General features: G+C 40.0%; 3 protein-coding genes across 5 annotated transcripts in view; 2 read left to right on the top strand and 1 right to left on the bottom strand.

Annotated features, from left to right (window-relative positions):
* LOC144633235 (histone-lysine N-methyltransferase SETDB1-like) overlaps window positions 1–6443 on the top strand; it is a 44372-nt gene extending 37929 nt beyond the window's left edge. For all 3 annotated transcript variants that reach the window (XM_078492064.1, XM_078492063.1, XM_078492062.1), the window contains 5 exons: window positions 734–930; window positions 1702–2592; window positions 3068–3288; window positions 3530–3618; window positions 4471–6443. In XM_078492064.1, the coding sequence (XP_078348190.1) occupies window positions 734–930; window positions 1702–2592; window positions 3068–3288; window positions 3530–3618; window positions 4471–4588 (1516 nt within the window). In that variant the 3' untranslated portion in view covers window positions 4589–6443. The remainder of the gene's footprint in view (window positions 1–733; window positions 931–1701; window positions 2593–3067; window positions 3289–3529; window positions 3619–4470) is intronic.
* Window positions 6444–7132: 689 nt separating this feature from the next.
* Window positions 7133–9339, bottom strand: LOC144634017 (uncharacterized). The gene is made up of 2 exons (XM_078492948.1): window positions 9268–9339; window positions 7133–7769 (listed from the first exon to the last, which is right to left on the bottom strand). The coding sequence occupies exon 2, from the start codon at window positions 7753–7755 to the stop codon at window positions 7228–7230; it is 528 nt and encodes a 175-aa protein (XP_078349074.1). The 5' UTR covers window positions 7756–7769; window positions 9268–9339; the 3' UTR covers window positions 7133–7227.
* A 2185-nt stretch (window positions 9340–11524) lies between these two features.
* LOC144632961 (uncharacterized) lies at window positions 11525–16944 on the top strand. The gene is made up of 2 exons (XM_078491716.1): window positions 11525–11560; window positions 16312–16944. Exon 2 carries the CDS (start codon window positions 16312–16314, stop codon window positions 16831–16833), a length of 522 nt encoding a protein of 173 aa, XP_078347842.1. The 5' UTR covers window positions 11525–11560; the 3' UTR covers window positions 16834–16944.
* The last annotated feature ends 679 nt before the right edge of the window (window positions 16945–17623 follow it).

The following is a 17623-nucleotide window of genomic DNA, read 5'->3' as shown; positions in this document are numbered from 1 at the left end:
GCAAAGGCAAAACCTTTCAATGATCTGAGAACAACGAAGGAAAGGAGCTTGTAAGATTTTTTAATAGTGCAAAGCTTACATTCAAGTCGGAGGTGTTTAAACAGGCTTCGAACTGTTTTACCTCTTGAACTCTTTTAAAGGCCAGTTTACACGTGGAGCAATTTTTATGTAAACATTTCTATTTGCTCGTGAAGATGAGGAGAATTGACTAATTTTTATGTGGCAAATATATTTGCTGAGAAACTGGCGTGTTAGCTTTTTATGTGATAAATTTAAGTTGTCACATACAAAAAAATTGCTCGTGTAGACGACTCGTCATATAAAATGTGGCAAATATTGCAACCCGGCGCATTTGTGGTCCCCAGTCTCCCAATGGGCACTGTGCACGCCTTGTTTCTGCATATCTCTGCTGTCCAAAGTCATCACTGGCGCACTAAACTTTGAACTGTTGACAAATAATTGTTGTGCCATCAACACGATCGAATATATTTGTCACAAAAATTGTCAGTGTAAACCCGGCTTACGTCCAGCTGCAAACAATTCCTATCTGTCGAGTTAATACTAATTAAGTTTTGAAAGGGATATAGAAAAGAAAATTTCTCCCAAGATAAGCTAAAAAGGATTTTATTCTTCACAGTATTGAGTTGCGCTTACGTTATATTGACCTACATACGTCTTTTCCACGTCCAAATCCGCTGACATACAATACCGTCTATCAATTTTGCATGTCCAGGTGTTACATCGCGTTGAAGCGTAACCATGACGACCAGAAGCAAGCGGCCGCCTTTTTGAGAAAGATAACAGGTGAAGGGACTGGAAAGAGTGGTGTCCAGACTGGCGCGGAAAATGACGCGAACGCAACAAAGGAAGCTTTAGTGAAACCGGATGAAAAAGATGGAAAAGATACGGACGGTGTCAAACAGCACAGAGGTAAAACGATTTCACTGAAAATTCCACGTTGTTTCTGTCGTTTTCTGTGTCATATTTGGAACTTTATTCGGGTGGGGTCCATTTAACGATTAATTAAACAGTTGTATGGGGCTACAAAGTTATTGGTTTATAAAGAAACTGTCACTGTACTCGTCGTCGGGCAAGTGAAACACTTGGTTGATTATCATCTGAAAGTTGGTAGAGGTAAATAAACCTCCGTAGCGAATTTTGTAAAGCTGACGTTTCGAGCGTTGGGCCTTTGTTGGAGCAAAGTTGGGCTAAAAGGGGATCCGTGGGCACTTTATGACAGCGCGTATTCAGGCCCTGTCTTCTTCAACATGAATAAGGAGTATAAGATGTATAAGGTGAATAAACGGCCGTAGCGAATTTTGGAAAGCTGACGTTACAAGAGTTATGCTGGATTTCCACTGACGCGTAATTTTTTACGTGCGTTTACGTGCGACGTCTACCCAAGTCGTTCATTCATTGTCTATCCAGGATATATTAACGCACGTAAAAAAAAATACGCGACAGTGAAAATCCACTTCTAGCTCTCCGTCGACGAAAAATGCTCGCCGACGCAGCTCAACAGTTTCTTCAGAAACTAATAACTGTTTAGAAATCAATGAAGCTTACAAGGTTGCCATAGATACCTCCCTGCTGTGCCTGAATTGCTGAGGCCCCCCGCCAACCTGTAAGGTTCCAGTTCCCAAGCGCATCTATTGGCGATGAGTTTAATGAAGCCTCAAAATGTTTTTCTCTAATCCACAGATGAAGAAGAAAAGAAAAACAGTCAAAGCAGCGATTTTGATTTTGATGAAGTCGACGAGACGTTCTGTCAGAAAATGCGGGACAACACTTTACAGAGCAGACCAGTGAATAACGAGGCAAATACGGCGAGTCTTACAAGAGAAAAAGACACTACTCACAATGACTCGCCTGCTAATGCTGCACAAGGAAATGATATGGGAATAATTGACTTAACAAGCGATACTGAGGCCGATAGCGAAGAATTTTCAACATTCAAAGATAGAGACTTAAATTCGGCTTCTCAGAAACAAGACATGCTACCGCAGATCAAACTTGAAAGGGTTACACCTGAACCGGTCGAGCCAGAAAAACATGATAAGGAGGAAAAGGCGGAGAATTCTACTAAACCAGTTGAGGATTCGGACTCTGCGCCCTCGCTTATCTCAGCGGAAGATCTCTCCAAACTTGCGGCCAAAAACACGACTGTAGCGGACGAACCGCCGGTTTTAACTAAAATGAATCCTACTCGTCGCGTTTCAAACACGCTAGAGGACATGATTTCACGGTTATCTAGACGCGTTTTAACGGCTCATCCGTCTTCGTCCGACTCCAGTGTGAATGGAACGGACGGGCCAACTCAAATGGACTTTGACCAGTCGAGTGCAGACGTCCTCGACAAAAGCTCGACCGAGAAATCCCCGAGTGTGGAAAATGCTTTGGGAATTCGGGTAGAACCCATTTCTGATCCTTCATCTCCAGAGACAGAAAACATGGAGTCTTTTCCGCCATCACCTTCTAGTTTACGTTCGGATGTTTCGAAGCCCGAGTCGTTAGACCGGAAGTCGGAGATTTCAACCGGAAGCTCAAAACGAAGCACTGGAGTTTCGAAGCCGCCAGCGAAAAAGTTAAAACGTAAGTGTCTTATGTGCTGTTTCGTAACTGAAGTCCCGTGTGCCATCTGTAGGAATTGCTATAACTACAATGAAAACCCAGGTATACGAACCTAGATTTTTCCAACTTATCCTAAATAGCTTCTTATAGAAATGGTATATGGTGGGATTTAAGGCTACTTAGGTTCTTAATTTGATAGGTATAGGTGCACTAGCAATCAGCACAGATAACTACTACAGGGCTTATGTGATATGGAAAATATTGCTGTATAAAATAATTATCTAGAATACAGTTTAGATGATAACCATACTGTATATTAATCTTTCCAAAGTACTAGCATGCATGTCTAGATTAAAATTTGTTTTCTGTATTTTCATCTGTGCCTTCATTTTTGTAAAATAAGAACCTATTAAAACTTTTGGGCTAAATCAGTTCTTATGATTTAATATGTGGATTTTAACTGTAGTTTGTTGTGTTTTTCTTTTCTTTGTTCCAGCTAACAAGCCCAAGATTCATTATTCTCGTTCTCATCCAAAACCCGCCACAACCAGCCCTTCAATAAAGGCCTCACCTAATACTCCCTCGCCCACACGCCCCTCTCTGTCGCGTCAATCCTCTTCTAGTAGCAAGAGACTGAGCACGAGACTGATGTTCGGAGAAGAACATTGCTACGTCATCGATGCCAAGGCTTATGGGAACTGTGGTCGATATTTGAACGTAAGTTTATGACTGGCTCTTTGTTTTGTGTAAAAATTAATTTGTAATTTTGTTTTGTTAACCGTTGTTGTTTCAAAACTCAGCTCTTTTGAAAAGAGCAAATCAACTATTTTCGCTCCCCACCGGTTTTATCGCAGAAAAATGTCGTTTCTTTTATGTACAAAACTAAGGTAGTTTTTATTTCAACCACGGCCTCCCGCTAAAACTGTTTAATAAACCGGTTTTGTGTTTGTTTCAACAGCATAGCTGCTCACCAAACCTGTTTGTCCAGAATGTGTTTGTAGACACTCATGACTTGCGATTTCCTTGGGTGGCATTCTTCACTCAGCAGTAAGTGGCTCTGAAGTCAACGTTTATTTTGATTAAGTTTTTTTTCCTTATTATTTTACTTTTTATTTTGTCAGGGGATTATAAAGTGTATAATCAGAGTCGTAAGAGCGCTTTACACCTAGTGAAAATCAAAAATCGGTGCCGTAGGCGGAGTCATCAGCTCCACGGAATCAGAGTCAGAAGAATCTACCAACTGAGTTATTGAAGCCACACAGTGGAAGCTAGACTTGCTGAAATCGCCCGTTTCGTGTCGATAGAGTTACTTGAGTAAGCTCGCTTTGAAATCGCGCGCGAGTGACCGCGCAAAATTCATTTTTCAAGTCTAATTGGGAGCGAGGCCAATGTGTGGCTTCAATAGCTCAGTTGGTAGAGCATCGCACTGGTATCGCGGAGGTCACTGGTTCGAATCACGTTGAAGCCAGATTTTTTTCTGGTTTCTTTCTTTGCAATTTCTTTCATTGCATTTCACTGCAAGAATCTTTACTTCACTTTACTTACGACTCTGTCGCTTATGATCTAGTAAAAACTAGATTGTCGGAGTCGCAAGCAGAAGCGGAAGAACAAACTAATTGCAATGCTAGTTCTCACACCTTCCGAGTGCTTTCTTTCGGCTTGCTATTCCGTGAGTCTAGTTTTCACTAGATCATGACATTAAGCGACGGAGTCATAAGCAGAATCGAAACTCTGCTTACGACTCAGTCGGTTTGATTTTCACGAGAACGTAACGTTCTGCGCTCCAGATTACCATTCCGAATTCGTCGCTAGTGAAAACCAGCCTTATTTGTTTGTGAACGGAATGGGATTTTCCTATTGGAGTGACAAGCTTTCTTGTTTCTTCTCATTCCACTTCAGGAATGTTGCAGCTGGAACCGAGCTAACCTGGGACTACGCCTACGAAGTGGATAGTGTCAAAGGCAAAGTGTTGCACTGTTACTGTGGGTCAGCGGAGTGCCGTGGAAGACTTCTGTGAGCTCATCATTTTCTTGATCAGCGGTAAAACGCTGTAAGATCGTGCCGTCTTTTGTTCTTGGTCTTTTTTCGATAAATTCACCAAGATGCTTAATCTCTACGACGTACACTAAACCCTGGTCAAACTTCACAAACTGTTGAATTTTTGAGTGACTTTTATTGATGTGTTATCAACAAAAAGAATATGGTCATTTTCACGCGATAGGACGCTAAATGACGGAGTTTAAAATTTTTGAAGCCATGGTGTGTATTTTATTTGATTGACAGCTGTATATTCTCCAAGGAAGGACCTGCCTCGTTTTGACGTGATTACGCCATGGACCTCCACTGAGAAAAATGGAGAGGGAAGAGGGAGTCTTCTCCAGTACCTCCTCTTCCGCGAGCTTTTAGGAATCTATCCCACAGTTCCAATTTTCATGTGTTTTGTACATTGTCACTTTTAAACTTTTTGTAGACTTTCTAGACTGCAAAACAGTCGTTTTTTTTCTCTAAAGTCGTTGGAAAAAGCGCTTATCGAAGGCGCCAAGCGCCGATCGTCCTGCGAGCCAGGGCGAGCGAGGCAAGAAAAAACGACGTATCTTTTGGCGTCTCTCCCCAGTCTCACTCACAGTTTTGACATTGGCTCCAGACCTCTCGCTCGTTCGAAGACCGAGCGCGCTCGCAAAAGATGCGACTGTTTTGCAGTCTAGACTTTCATACTCTTACAGTGAAAAGTTATGTTTGTTCTTGTGTAACTGATCGATGCGTGTTATTATGGAGGCAGCGATCTTTGACGTACGGCTTTTTTTCGGTAACTGTGTCTAGACACCCTCAAGATTTTCTTCGTACTTGCAATTTTTTTTTTCTTTTACCAGGACTACCATTAAGCCCTATTGCTGTTTCTCAGATTGCGAAGGCGGGAAAAAATGATCAGGCGAAAACTAGTTTTTCGCGGCCATTTTTGCGCGCTGTGTAAGCGAGGACTGGGGACTGATTTTAGTCACCAGTGTAGCAAATCTCGCAAGCGTTTTACGCTGCTTGTTCTATTGTCTGTCTGTTCTATTGTTCTCTCGAAGGGTAGCAAGCTCTCGTGTGGGGGGGGGGGGGGGGGGAGTGGTGGTACTCAAATTTCTTTTTAATACTGGGAGGCTCCACCCCGAGGTTCAAGCCCTTACGCTTTTATAAGCCATTTTTGACAGAAAAGGTAACCATTTCGTTTACCTTCGATAGAAAATGGAACCTCTTTTACATACGTACAGAATGGATATTGCATCTCTTTTTATTTTTATTTTCACTTGAAAGATAACTAAATGACAGTATTTTCTACCTTTAGTGCTTGACTATACACCAACTCATGAAATCCCTACCATTTTTATATACCTACAGCCTGAAAAAGGTACGCTTTTCGGGCGAAGCCTCCCCGTATAGGAAGTACCCACTTCCCCACTCCGGGAGCAAGCCATTCATGCAACCTCTTGCGAGAGCTGCTTTCTATCCCCTTTTATTCCGCCTTAAAACGCAAACTACTTTTAATATCCGTGCAAATTATGACTGTCAGATATCGTTGCCTTTGTGATGCGCCAGTTTGTGTTTGTACACTGGTCGCTTTGTGGATATCTTGTCAGAACACAAGTTTTTATCGTAGTATTATCGGGCGCTTGTTTTATTGAACATTTGACGACTTTTAAACTAATGAAGCCCCCGAGGATTATTTATGATTTTGATGTGATGCTTGTTTGTACAGCAAAATACTTGGGACTTGATTAGTATTAGTAGCTAGTGTAGCTCGAGATATTCTGTACGTTGTATTTTTTGGATTAAATTATGGACAAGACAGTACTGAATTTATAAAACAAGTAAAGATTACTTTTAATTTATTCGACGTTGTCTGAATTCCTTTAATAGTAACTCTTCCCTCTACCTTGTTTCCAGTGTTTTTCTGTACCCCGCTACCTAAAGCCGCGTTCTCTCGAAAACCCTGGGAAAGAGCAAACATCGCTTTTTAAAAATCCTTTAGACTTCTCGTCCCCATAGCCCTTTTCACTTCTGTAAACCGGCGAGGCCTTGGTACGAGAAACGAAGGGCTAGCTAGCTCTGGAGACCAAGGATTTCCAGTCCTAGATTCTGGGCCTTACGGACTTATGTATGCAGTAGTGATGTTTCTATCCGTGAAAATTTCGGAACTCTTATTTCTCCGAAAAAGTTGATATCAGACGTTCATACAAACATATCTGGCTTCGACCTTGAAAACTATCCTGCTTTGAACATTCAAGCGACTTCGCAACATTTAAATTGCAACAATAATAGCCGGGGGAAGCCCCCTTCCCTCCCCAGCAACCCACAGCACTCCTTTTGCACGAAAACTCTTAGAACTGAAAATCCCCCCTCCCTTCAAACTGGCTACTTTAATTTTGAGCAATTACGGCTCCCCTACTTGGCAAAAGGTCGATGGAGAGAGGATTTCTAAAACATTGCGCAATTCAGTAATGGTAATGTGATTGAAGAAAGGAAAAGAATTCAAAAGCATTGGAGTTAAACAATAATATTCTGCACCTCGAGTTTTTATTGTCTTCATTCAATGGCAACGGAAAAGTTTCTCTAGCAATCGCTAATTTACTTCACTGTTCGAGGTTTCTTCGTGATAAAACATCAGTTTCTGATTTAAACCAAAAGACCATACACGTCTGCGCATGTTTTACCAGCGTTGTCGCCCTCGCTGTAGTCGAGAAAATCTTCTCCATACCACAGACGAAGCTCGCTGTTAGCGAAGACACAGTGAGGTTTCTTGGGAGCACAGAACACGAGGATAGACGACGAAGAGGTGTAGCCTTCCAGAGTGTAACCTCCATACTTGTGCAGGGAGGCAGAGGGAGCCAGCTTCTTGTTTTTCTCGTCTGTTAGGACGACTCTGATGTCAGTTGAATTTGCAAGGCACCCCCAGTAACTGAAAAAGTGTGGGCGTGTTTTCCAACAGGAAACCGTTCCCGAGCGGTGCACGAGCATGAACGAGCTCACGAAGACGTTCCGATTGTAGGTGAATTTTCCGAAACTGTTTCCCTTGGCACCAAAGCTGACTGGAGACTTGTTGAGTTGCACCCAGTGAGGACATGACGCATTCACACTGCTTGCCATAGCTTGGGGTAAGAGTACTTCGGTGGCGATGGCGATGGTTATGAATTTGAGCAACATCTCTAGGCTTCGTTCTGAAACAGAAGAGAAACAGAATCGTCGCATATAAAACTGAAGGGCGTATTATAAACAAAAAGGGAAAATCTCTTGAATGGCTTAAAACCCACTCTAGGAAAACAGAGAAGTCAAAAAAATGCAAGAAATACAAAAGATAAGTCATTTTTATTTTAGTTCCTTTACCAATGTAGTATTTAGAGCAATTTTCGAAGCTTTTTGTCTTAAGGAGGCTCGATGTAGTTTGTTTAGCCGAAGGATGGTTGCTTTGAAAATTAAAATTATCTTATTATTTACTTGAAAACGCTCTTACAGATTTTTCTAAAATTTCGTCAACAGTTGGTCAATCTACTAAACTTTAACATATCAAAAAATAAACACCAAGAGTCAATCTACTTTTCGAGAAAATCAAGCTTGTTTGAGAACAAAAGAAAACGTCAATCGTTGCTATGGTAACCTTTGTGACTAAGTGACGGGTAAAAAATTACAATTTGGTCATATTTGATCATTATGGTGTATTTTGGCAAAAATCGAACATTGGGTTCCTAGATAATTTTAATTTTCAAAACAACCACCATTCGGCTAAAAAAAACTACATCAAGTCTCCTTAAAAGGCTAAAACTAGTGTTACGCAATCGGCCACATAATAATTATGTCATATAGACTTCATATTGATCGAATACAACGCCTGGGCCGCCAGTGCTAAAACTAATTGTTACACCATGGATTAAGATCTTTGCCACTTGTAAGCCAAATGTTGAAGGGCGTTCAAGTGGAAGATCTCATTGATGTGGTCTCGGATTCCCGAGACAACCCTTCCCGAGTTACCCTGGTCGAGCTAACTTTTCACTATTTCGTTAAAAATTCAAACAACCGGGTAGGTGAGTTGTCTTTTCACGCGGGCTAGCAAGCGGGGCAACTTTTTCTTACGTGAGTACTTCGGCTCGCCTACCCAGAAAGTTAATTCTTGTACTCATTAATAATTCGAGAACTCCGTCATTAGCCAATTGGTTACTCTTATTTTGGTTACATGTATGCGTTTGGAAAGCGGAGGAAGTTCACACACGCTTGCCTACGTAATTCAGAAGTCGAGGACAATGCAAGGTAGAATGAATACACAAACCGACAGGGGATTTTTTTTATCCAACGTTTCTTACAACGAAAGTTACATTGCTACCATTAAATTTTTTTTTTTTTAAGGCAACAAAATTCACAGTACGCGATTGCGTTCGTTAAAGACATGGTAGATGTACTTCATAAAGTAAAGTGATTTTTACTCTTCTAATAAAATGTATTCTCATGTGAACTGAAATAAGCTTGAGTTCTATCAGTAAAACGTTTCAAATTGTGTCCAAGTCGAAAACAAACTACACTTTCACCAATTCAAAGGAAAAAGCTGCGTTTCAATAGCCAACAACAACATCAACAATAAAAACATATTAACAGTTAAGCGAAGGAAACATTTTGAGGGAAACAAACTAGTAAAAACCTAGCTAGTTAGCAGTAGTGCAACTTTACCTGAAAGGTATTTGTCCTGACTGAACTTCTCATGATCAACAGATCAACAGAATGATTCAGCTAATATTCCTCACTCATGGTTAAGTGCATGCATTCTACAACTTAATTGGTTAAATAGCATACCAAATGTTGATTGTAAATAACAACTGTCGGAACCTGTCTGCCATGTTAAATATTTTAAGAAATATCATTATCACACAGAAACTAACTGTCAAACTGTTAACCGGACAAGGTATAAAAAGCTGCTAAACTAAGGCGATCGAGACTTGATTTTCGTTTAGAAAATGACTCACAGCAGCTTTGAAATCAAGTCGTCGGGGAATTTGTTTCAATAATTGCTCCGTAAAATCATAAACAATTTTTAAAAAGCTTTTTCTGAGGACAATCGTGAGGAATTTGCAACCCGAAACAATTTCATTATCATCCATATCAGGCTTTTGTTTTCACAGTTGTTTCGTTATGATCCTTTTAACTGAGCTTTTAGATTGACAATCCAACATAACTGTTTTAACATTCACATTCGGTTCTTGTTTTAACAGTTGTTTCGTAATATCATGAACCTTTCAACAAGCTTAAAACAAAGAATCGTAACCGTGAAGGAGGTTTCGATACCCGGTGTTAATTAGCAAAGATTTTTACGATTTTGTTCCTCCGATTACTTGGTATTTTTTGTTCGATTGAGAAGATATATCAAACACTCGAGACAGTGTTTCATTGGCTATCCAAACACCGCGAATTTCGTCAAAAAATACTCCGCTGCGCGTCGTATTTTCAACTCTCTTCTCGATGTTTGGATATCCCGATGGAACACTCGCTCGTGTTTGATATATTACTTAAAACATATTATCGCGGGTTAATAATAAAAAGATCTAAAAAGGACTTTGCACCCATAATTCAGGTAGTACTGCAAGATCCAGTGACCAATACGAACTCAGTTTAATGGCTTTTTATAATTCATTTTAAGAGTGCAGTGCTCATAGCCACTTTGATTTCAAACGACTCACGTTAATGGCATTGTGACAAATTTCGGGAAAATTAAACATCCCTAGATTGAGTTAAATGTTGAATTAATGAGTGTTAATGCGGTTGTTTCGAATTGTCATGATTATCTTCGCATCTAAAAGTTGTTAGAAAGTTTATGGTGTCACGAAACAACTGTAAAAACAAGAACCGAATGTAAATGTTAAAACAGTTATGTTAGATTGTCAGTCTCTCACGATTATCCTTACATCTAAAAGCTTCTTAAAAGGTTGATAAATATCATGAAACAACTGTTAAAACAAGAACCGAATGTGAATGTTGAGGTATCACGGAAGGAAAATTTGCGTTTTCGTTAAAGAGAAATTGTGTGTAAACCACAACGGTAACCCCAATAAAGTATATATTTTCTGAAAGAATTTTAATTTTGGATTTTGTTTTGATCATATAGATAGGCATAATAATAATATAATAAGCAACGTCAGCATTTTGTTTGTAATTATGATGTTGCGCAACATTAGGCTTATTTGGGAACACATTTACGTGAGCGCCTAAACTTTTATGTGGAATTTGATCTACATATCTTGGTCTAAAAAACGGTTTCTCAGATTTTTCTTTCCTTGCTCCATTTATTTTTTAAAATTTTTTAAACTTTTAAATGGCGTTTTTAGGGCTTCTTCAAGATAAAAAATTCATAAAAAAAATATGCACACAATTTCGAACTCACTTAGAACAAAAACGCTGATTTTCCTTCAGTGATACCTTAAACAGTTATGTTGGATTGTCAGTCTCTCACGATTATCCTTATATCTAAAAGCTTGTTAAAAGGTTCATAAATATCACGAAATAGCTGTTAAAACAAGGGCCTGATATGAATGAAAATGCCGCTGTTTCGCCTTGCAACCTTCTCACGATTGTCTTCGGAAAAAGCTTCTTTAAAAAGTTAATGATTTCACGGAGCAACTGTGGAAACAAGTGCTAACAACGACTTGATTCCACAGGTGTATTAAGTCATTTTCTAAACGAAAATCAAGTCTCTTTGCTTTGGTTTAGAAGATTTTTGATACACAGTCCGGTTAACAACTCAATAGTTTCGGCGCAATACTTGATTTCTGCGTGATAACTATTATCTTTTTAATTCAGTGTATTTAACACCGCAGACAGGTTTCGACAGTTATTATTTACAATCAATATTTGATATGCTCTTTAACCAGTTAAGTTTGAAGAATGCATGCACTAAAGCATGTTTGAGAGATTTTAGCTGAATCACTTTCTTGATCTGTTGAGGAGTTCAGGCAGGACAAATACCTTTGAGGTAAAGTTGCACTGCTGCTTAGGTTTTTAGTAGTTTGTTTCCCTCAAAATATTTCCTTCGCTTAACTGTTAATATGTTTTTATTGTTGTTGTTATTGTTGGCTACTGAGACGAAGCTTTTTTCTTTGTATTGCCAAAAGTGTAGTCTGTTTTCGACTTGGACACAATTTAAAACGTTTTACTGATACAACTCAACCCTATTTCAATTCACGAGAACACATTTTATTGGAAAAGTAAAATCACTTTACTTCATAAAGTGTATCTTCCATGTCTTTAACGACCGCAACAGTAGTAGTTGAAGCAACTGCGATAACATCAACTCAGAGTTAGCCGAGCGATGCTGGAAACATAGGCAACCTTTAAAAAAGTGAAACACTGTTTTCATTTTCTTCCAGTCAGCCTTATGAGCTTTACCATGAGAAAAAGTAAAATAACAAACATTTTTAAGTATCTGAAAGGTTAAACGCAGTGAGTGCTTCGAATCCAATAAAAAGATTCAGCCAAGCCTAAACACGAAGCTCCTCAGTTAGATTTTAATGGCCTTTATTTATTTCTGCATGTGCAAGACCTGTAGGGCGGCAGAATAAGATGAATTGCACGAATAAATGGAGATGAAATATAACAATGCTTTCCCTTTATTAAATTCGCTCAAAATCACAATTAAAAGAAAAATAAACAAACCGAGTAAGAAACTAGCCCCTGATAACACCACGGTCCACCCCACAATCCTCGTCTCTTTGCTGAGCAAAACATGTTAAAGAAGACTTGATCAGTATTGACTCTCTCTAATATTAGGAGAGTATTTTACTTTTTATTCATTTTCATTAATCCCGTATTTAATAAATTATTTAAGAGGGCTCCACTGAAAACCGTCTTGGCGAGTTAGCTCCCTGTTAAAACATCTTTTTTTTATTAGTTGGATCCCCTTGTTAAACATTACTGCTATTATACGAAATAACAATGACCTGAGGTGAGAGTAGGAGTATTGTTATATTTCGTCTCCATTTATTTGTGCAGTTCTTCTTATACTACAATCCTTCGGGTCTTGCATAATTTGCAATTGCACTTCGTACCTAAATGTCCCCTCGATGCTAGTTCAAAGCCTATGTTAGACTAAGAACTATCTTGCCAGAAGATGGCTTATGGACAAGATTGTGATAAAATCTTCGAAAGGTAAAATCACTTGACTAGTCATCCATTTTGATAAAACCACTTACTGACAGCCATGCCCTTGTAGCTTTAAAAGAGGCAGCCACTCTGGTAGAGTGAGCTTTGAGAATATTAGAATCAATACCTGACTTGACTAAGATGGTCTAACATAACGGTGCAGATTTAATTGTTCCTGTGGTGTGATAGTGGCTAGGAAAAGCTTATTAGGCTGTGCAGTTAGGATCGTAAGGTCCGAAGGTGGATGTGAGAGACTTGTACACCTTGAGGCATTCGCTAGGATACAACAGCTTGACTAGTCGGAAGCTCGCATTAAGGAAGGCTTTTAAAAAATTATTCCCAGAACGAACAGACATCGTGAGCTCTGGAAGATTGAACTCAGTTCCTCTAAGGTGAAAGTTCCTAAAGCTGAGGTTGTGCTTTCGATCCAGGACCACCCTCTGCTGTAGCCTGAATTTCAGACATCCAGAGGGATGTCTGAAATTCAGGCTACCTCTGCTGAAGTGAGGGCAAGAAGTATAACTAATTTCTCAGAAAGATGTTTAAGAGACCGGGATTCTTTGTCATCCAAAAGAGGTGATGAAAACGGACAAGACGGCACCAGCTTTACTACAAATGCTAAGCTGACTCACAGGAGTCAGAGGTCTGGTTACGCCAGACGGAAACAAGGAGTCCTTGAGCTCGGTTTAAAATTCCCATTGAAGGGTTACGTTAGCTGAGACAAGCCACCCCGCTAGTTGGGGGAGAGGTTATTTGTGTCCCACTCCTTGTTGAGAAGCCACGAGTAGCCAAAAGTAGAGGGTACGCTGGGTATCATGATCTCTAACCTGGGAAAGACAAAGACCTACCAGTAGGGCTGAATTGGGGGTGGGGCATAACCCCTTATCCGAGACCAAGTCTTGAGAGAAAGCGCCTTTGCTTTCGCCTCCGGATCCGGTCTTCAACTCACAAACTTGGGTAGCTGATTTGTGAGCCTAGTAAAGGATAAGGACCCCATGCACAGATAATCTGGGCAAAGATTTTCCAGTCGAATGAATCCCGGTCTATTCTGGATTCCCAGTCTGCTGCATTGTTAAAAATGCCAGGAATGTGATGTGCAGTGAAGGAGATCTCTATCTGCAGGCACCAATGCCAGATATTGTAAACTAGACTGGCGAAGACGGGGGATGAGCCTCCCATTCAATGAATGTAAGCTATGGCTATTGTCCATGAACAGACTGGACGGAGGCTCTTTTTTGCAAAAAGGATTCTATAACACAACCTATTGCCATTAATTGTAGACAACTGTGTTGGAACCGTTCTTGATGAGACCAAATCTCACCTGTTCATCAGTCTCTATCAACAGGTTTTTTTTTTCTTTTTTTCTTAAATAACATCTGCCGTTTCAGACTGCTAGGTTATCTCTAGCTCCAACACAGAAGCTCTAATTTGCCTTGTCCAGGGACAGCCGACTCGTAACTCCATGTTTTCTTCAAAGCCATTGTTCAAAACAAAGCGGTAATGTAGGAGTGCTGGGAAAACTGCATATATTGAAGAGCACAGTTTTCCCAGAAGCCGAGACATTGTTGTAATTGACACGAAAGCGTTGTCCATCACGAAAGCGTTGTCTGAAATTCTTGTACATCGCTGTCTGTCGTTGTCTTGCTAAATACTCTTTATCTTTGGGAGGTACAGAGACATTGTCATCGAATGTACCAGAAAGCCAAGGAACCCTAGTTTTGTGTAGGTTTTAAGACAGACTACCCTTCGTTTAACACAAAACCTGCAATAGGCTAACAGGTTATCTGCAGTCGAAGTGTGGTTGATGGCTAAGCCTCTAGGCTCGGCCATTATGAGCATGTTGTCTAGGTAGATAATTAGTCTGATTCCCATTTTCCTCCACTGGACGACAACTTGTGTTAGTAACCTTGAGAACGTGCAGGGAGCATTAGCTAACCCGAAGGGAAGGCATGCAAACTCCCATAGAGTACCCCACCAATGGCGGGAATGACACGAATTAATAGACGAATTAATAGAATTGGTAGACATCCTTTAAGTCTAATTGGTTACAACGTCGCCTGGTCTCAGTAGATCTTTCAACATAGGCACAACCTTCATTTTGAAATGCTGTTATTCTAAAAAGTGGTTCAAATCCATAAGAAGTACTACTTGCCGTGACCAATTCCTTTTTGGGAAACACTGAATTACGAACTTATTGTAATAATCGTTAGACTTGTATTTCGCAATAAATTGAATTTAATAACTCAACGTTTACATGTGTTCATCTCGACTCGACTCGATACTCGACAAAGAGTTCCACCATGTTCACCTGAACACTCGACCTCATGCTTACAAAATTACAAAACTCGTATTACAGGTTCTAAACGTTTTAACATGAAAGTGAGGCCTTTATGACACTTATGAACTGAGCCAGTTTATGACCATTGGATTCTAAACTGAAGTATATTATGATATGCTTCTGGTTCTATAGCATTGTGAATAGCAAATTTTTGTTGGGGAAAGAACGTCCTGGTCTAATAAGTCTTTTCCGTCCACCGATGAATAAGATAGTAAGAACATAACCTGGTGAGGTGATTCCAGAAACGCTTGTAATATTCGAAATTCTGCCAGTTCGTTCTGATAAACATGAGCTATTCTGCCTCCTATGTGTTGGTTTGAAGCTGCGGGTATAAACCCAAGGTCTGGGGCATACCTGTATCACATGAAGGAATGTTATGAACACGAAGAAAGCGTAGCGGTTTTTTTACCACAAATTCGAGTTATTCAAATCAAACCTACCAAAACCTGTCGAGTAGAATCACACGCCCCTAATATGCACACCTAATTCGATGTCTTATACTAACCGGTAAATCAAGTTATGAATCACGTTCTTGTCATGTGCGTTCTATACAAACAAAACGAAAAGCGTATAGTAACTACTTAGGTTACGTAACAGATACGCGTGAATGTTTATGACAAGGAGTCCTCGCTGGTTTTGAGGAGTTAACTGGGTGAGACTGCCGTTGCTTGGCCCTTTCCACTGCCTGGCCTTGAAGGTCGATATGTCTAACCTCTGAACGGAGCATTTCTGTTGTAATTGGCTGAAAAAAATGCAAAGACCAAAACAAAACGAAAACTATATCCTGGGCCCCTCTCCTAGATCTGCCACATGTTTAACGTAAAACTACAAGCAATGTAAGCTAGCTAGAAATTCTTACTCTGATGTTTGTCAAAGCGAATTGATCAGCCTAGCTAGCTCAGATGTAATCGGAACGTCTAATGTATTCTATACCGTGCCTCCACAGACTTTACGAAAAGCCTGACCCATGGAAAGCGCATAAAGTGACACGTGTATTTCAATTTAATAAGCTGTTCATTTAGGAAATAAATATTACGATCAGTTTGTTTTTTCGTCCGTGTTAATTTTTACTGACGAAGCAACTTGCCTTTTGCATTAAATAGACAGATATTTTTACGAGATTTTCGATCACAAGATAACCTCTTGTAATGAAGAGTGCCTCTAGCTGCTGTGAAAATTTTATGCCATGTGTGTTACATTTTTATCTGCGATAGTTGAGTGGTTGTTTATTTTATTACAATTTACAGATGGCGGTGAAGTACATTTTCTTTGCTGTGTTGTGTACCACGTTGGTATTCTGTTGTCATGGCGGATGGGTGACCTGGGTCAAACTCAACACCAGTCCGGTTTGTTTTGGCGCCAGAGACAACAAGTACGGTGCGTTCACACCAGGCAAGAATGCGTTTGTTTGGGCTTTCATGCTTAAACACTACTCTGGGTACGTTAGCTGTAACACCGGAAGAGGAAATAGCAAGAGTAATTGGGGTTGCGATCCGAATCACAAAAATCTCTTCACTTTACTCACTGATGAGCGAAACCATGTTGTCGGGCCACGTTTCTCACAGCCCTTTTCTCCGTCTTACTATGCCCTCCCAGGCTACCACTCCTCTTCGCCATACTTGATCTTCTTCATGGGAAAAAGCGCTTATGGTCTGCATCACATGGCCGAGTTGCGAATTTGGTATGGTGAAGATTTGTTTGGCTCCACTGAATCCGACAATGGAGGAACATCTTGTGCAGATGTGTACGGATTGATGTACAAGGACTAAAACATCAGCAGCAAAAAAGGGAACTGAGAAAATTCACACTTTTTAGTAGTTTGTTACTGTAATGACGACTTAGATAAGTCAGTCAAGTTTCCGAATAAACAGATCCCTTTACAAGCATGTCTCTTATGACTTTTGTGTGCTTCTCATTAAACGAAAAAGTTATTTCAGTGTAAAAAAAAAAACCCCTATCACCCTTTCAACTCATAAGACACCCCTTAAGAAGGAAAACGTAAAATATGCTAAAAAAATGTGGAGAAACAAGAATACTTCTCTCAGTGCTGACGCTTTTTTTTATTCATTTTTTTACCAAAATTAAAAAACATAAAAAAATAACAGTACTAATAGACTAAAGGAAAATTGTGGGAGATTCTTGGGGCGATCAATAGTCAACTTAAAGAAGTTCTTCTTGTTTTTGAAATAGGATACCAAAAATTGTCAGGTTGAAACAACAAGCCACTCTCTTTCTTTTATTTTTTGCCGATCGTTGGAAAAAACATACACCCTAAAGTAATATTTTTTGTTCTGCACCCTTTCAATCCAAAGTTCAGAATATGGAATCTTCTCTCTGCTAGACATACGCATCTCACGCTAGTCATTCGCAGCCGTTTTTTTGGGATGTCACACAACGCACTCCTCCCCTCCCCCCCCCCCCCCCCCCCCCAAAGAGACGACAGCGTTTGATCAATGTAGGCCAGTTAACAAAAACAGCTTCTTTCTCGACAACAGTTTTTTGAAAAGCAAGCTTCCTGACGGCATTAATCTTGAAACTCTCGAACTTTAACGTCGCTTC

This window comes from Oculina patagonica, chromosome 12, assembly GCF_052425735.1.
Source record: "Oculina patagonica isolate OP01 chromosome 12, crgOcupat, whole genome shotgun sequence".
Classification (NCBI taxonomy): domain Eukaryota; kingdom Metazoa; phylum Cnidaria; class Anthozoa; order Scleractinia; family Oculinidae; genus Oculina; species Oculina patagonica.
This window is presented reverse-complemented; position numbering and strand designations above follow the sequence as displayed.

Excerpts from the sequence above, each read along its gene's own strand:
- LOC144632961 (XM_078491716.1), top strand. The coding sequence starts at position 16,312 with ATGGCGGTGAAGTACATTTTCTTTGCTGTGTTGTGTACCACGTTGGTA.
- LOC144634017 (XM_078492948.1), bottom strand. The coding sequence starts at position 7,755 with ATGTTGCTCAAATTCATAACCATCGCCATCGCCACCGAAGTACTCTTA.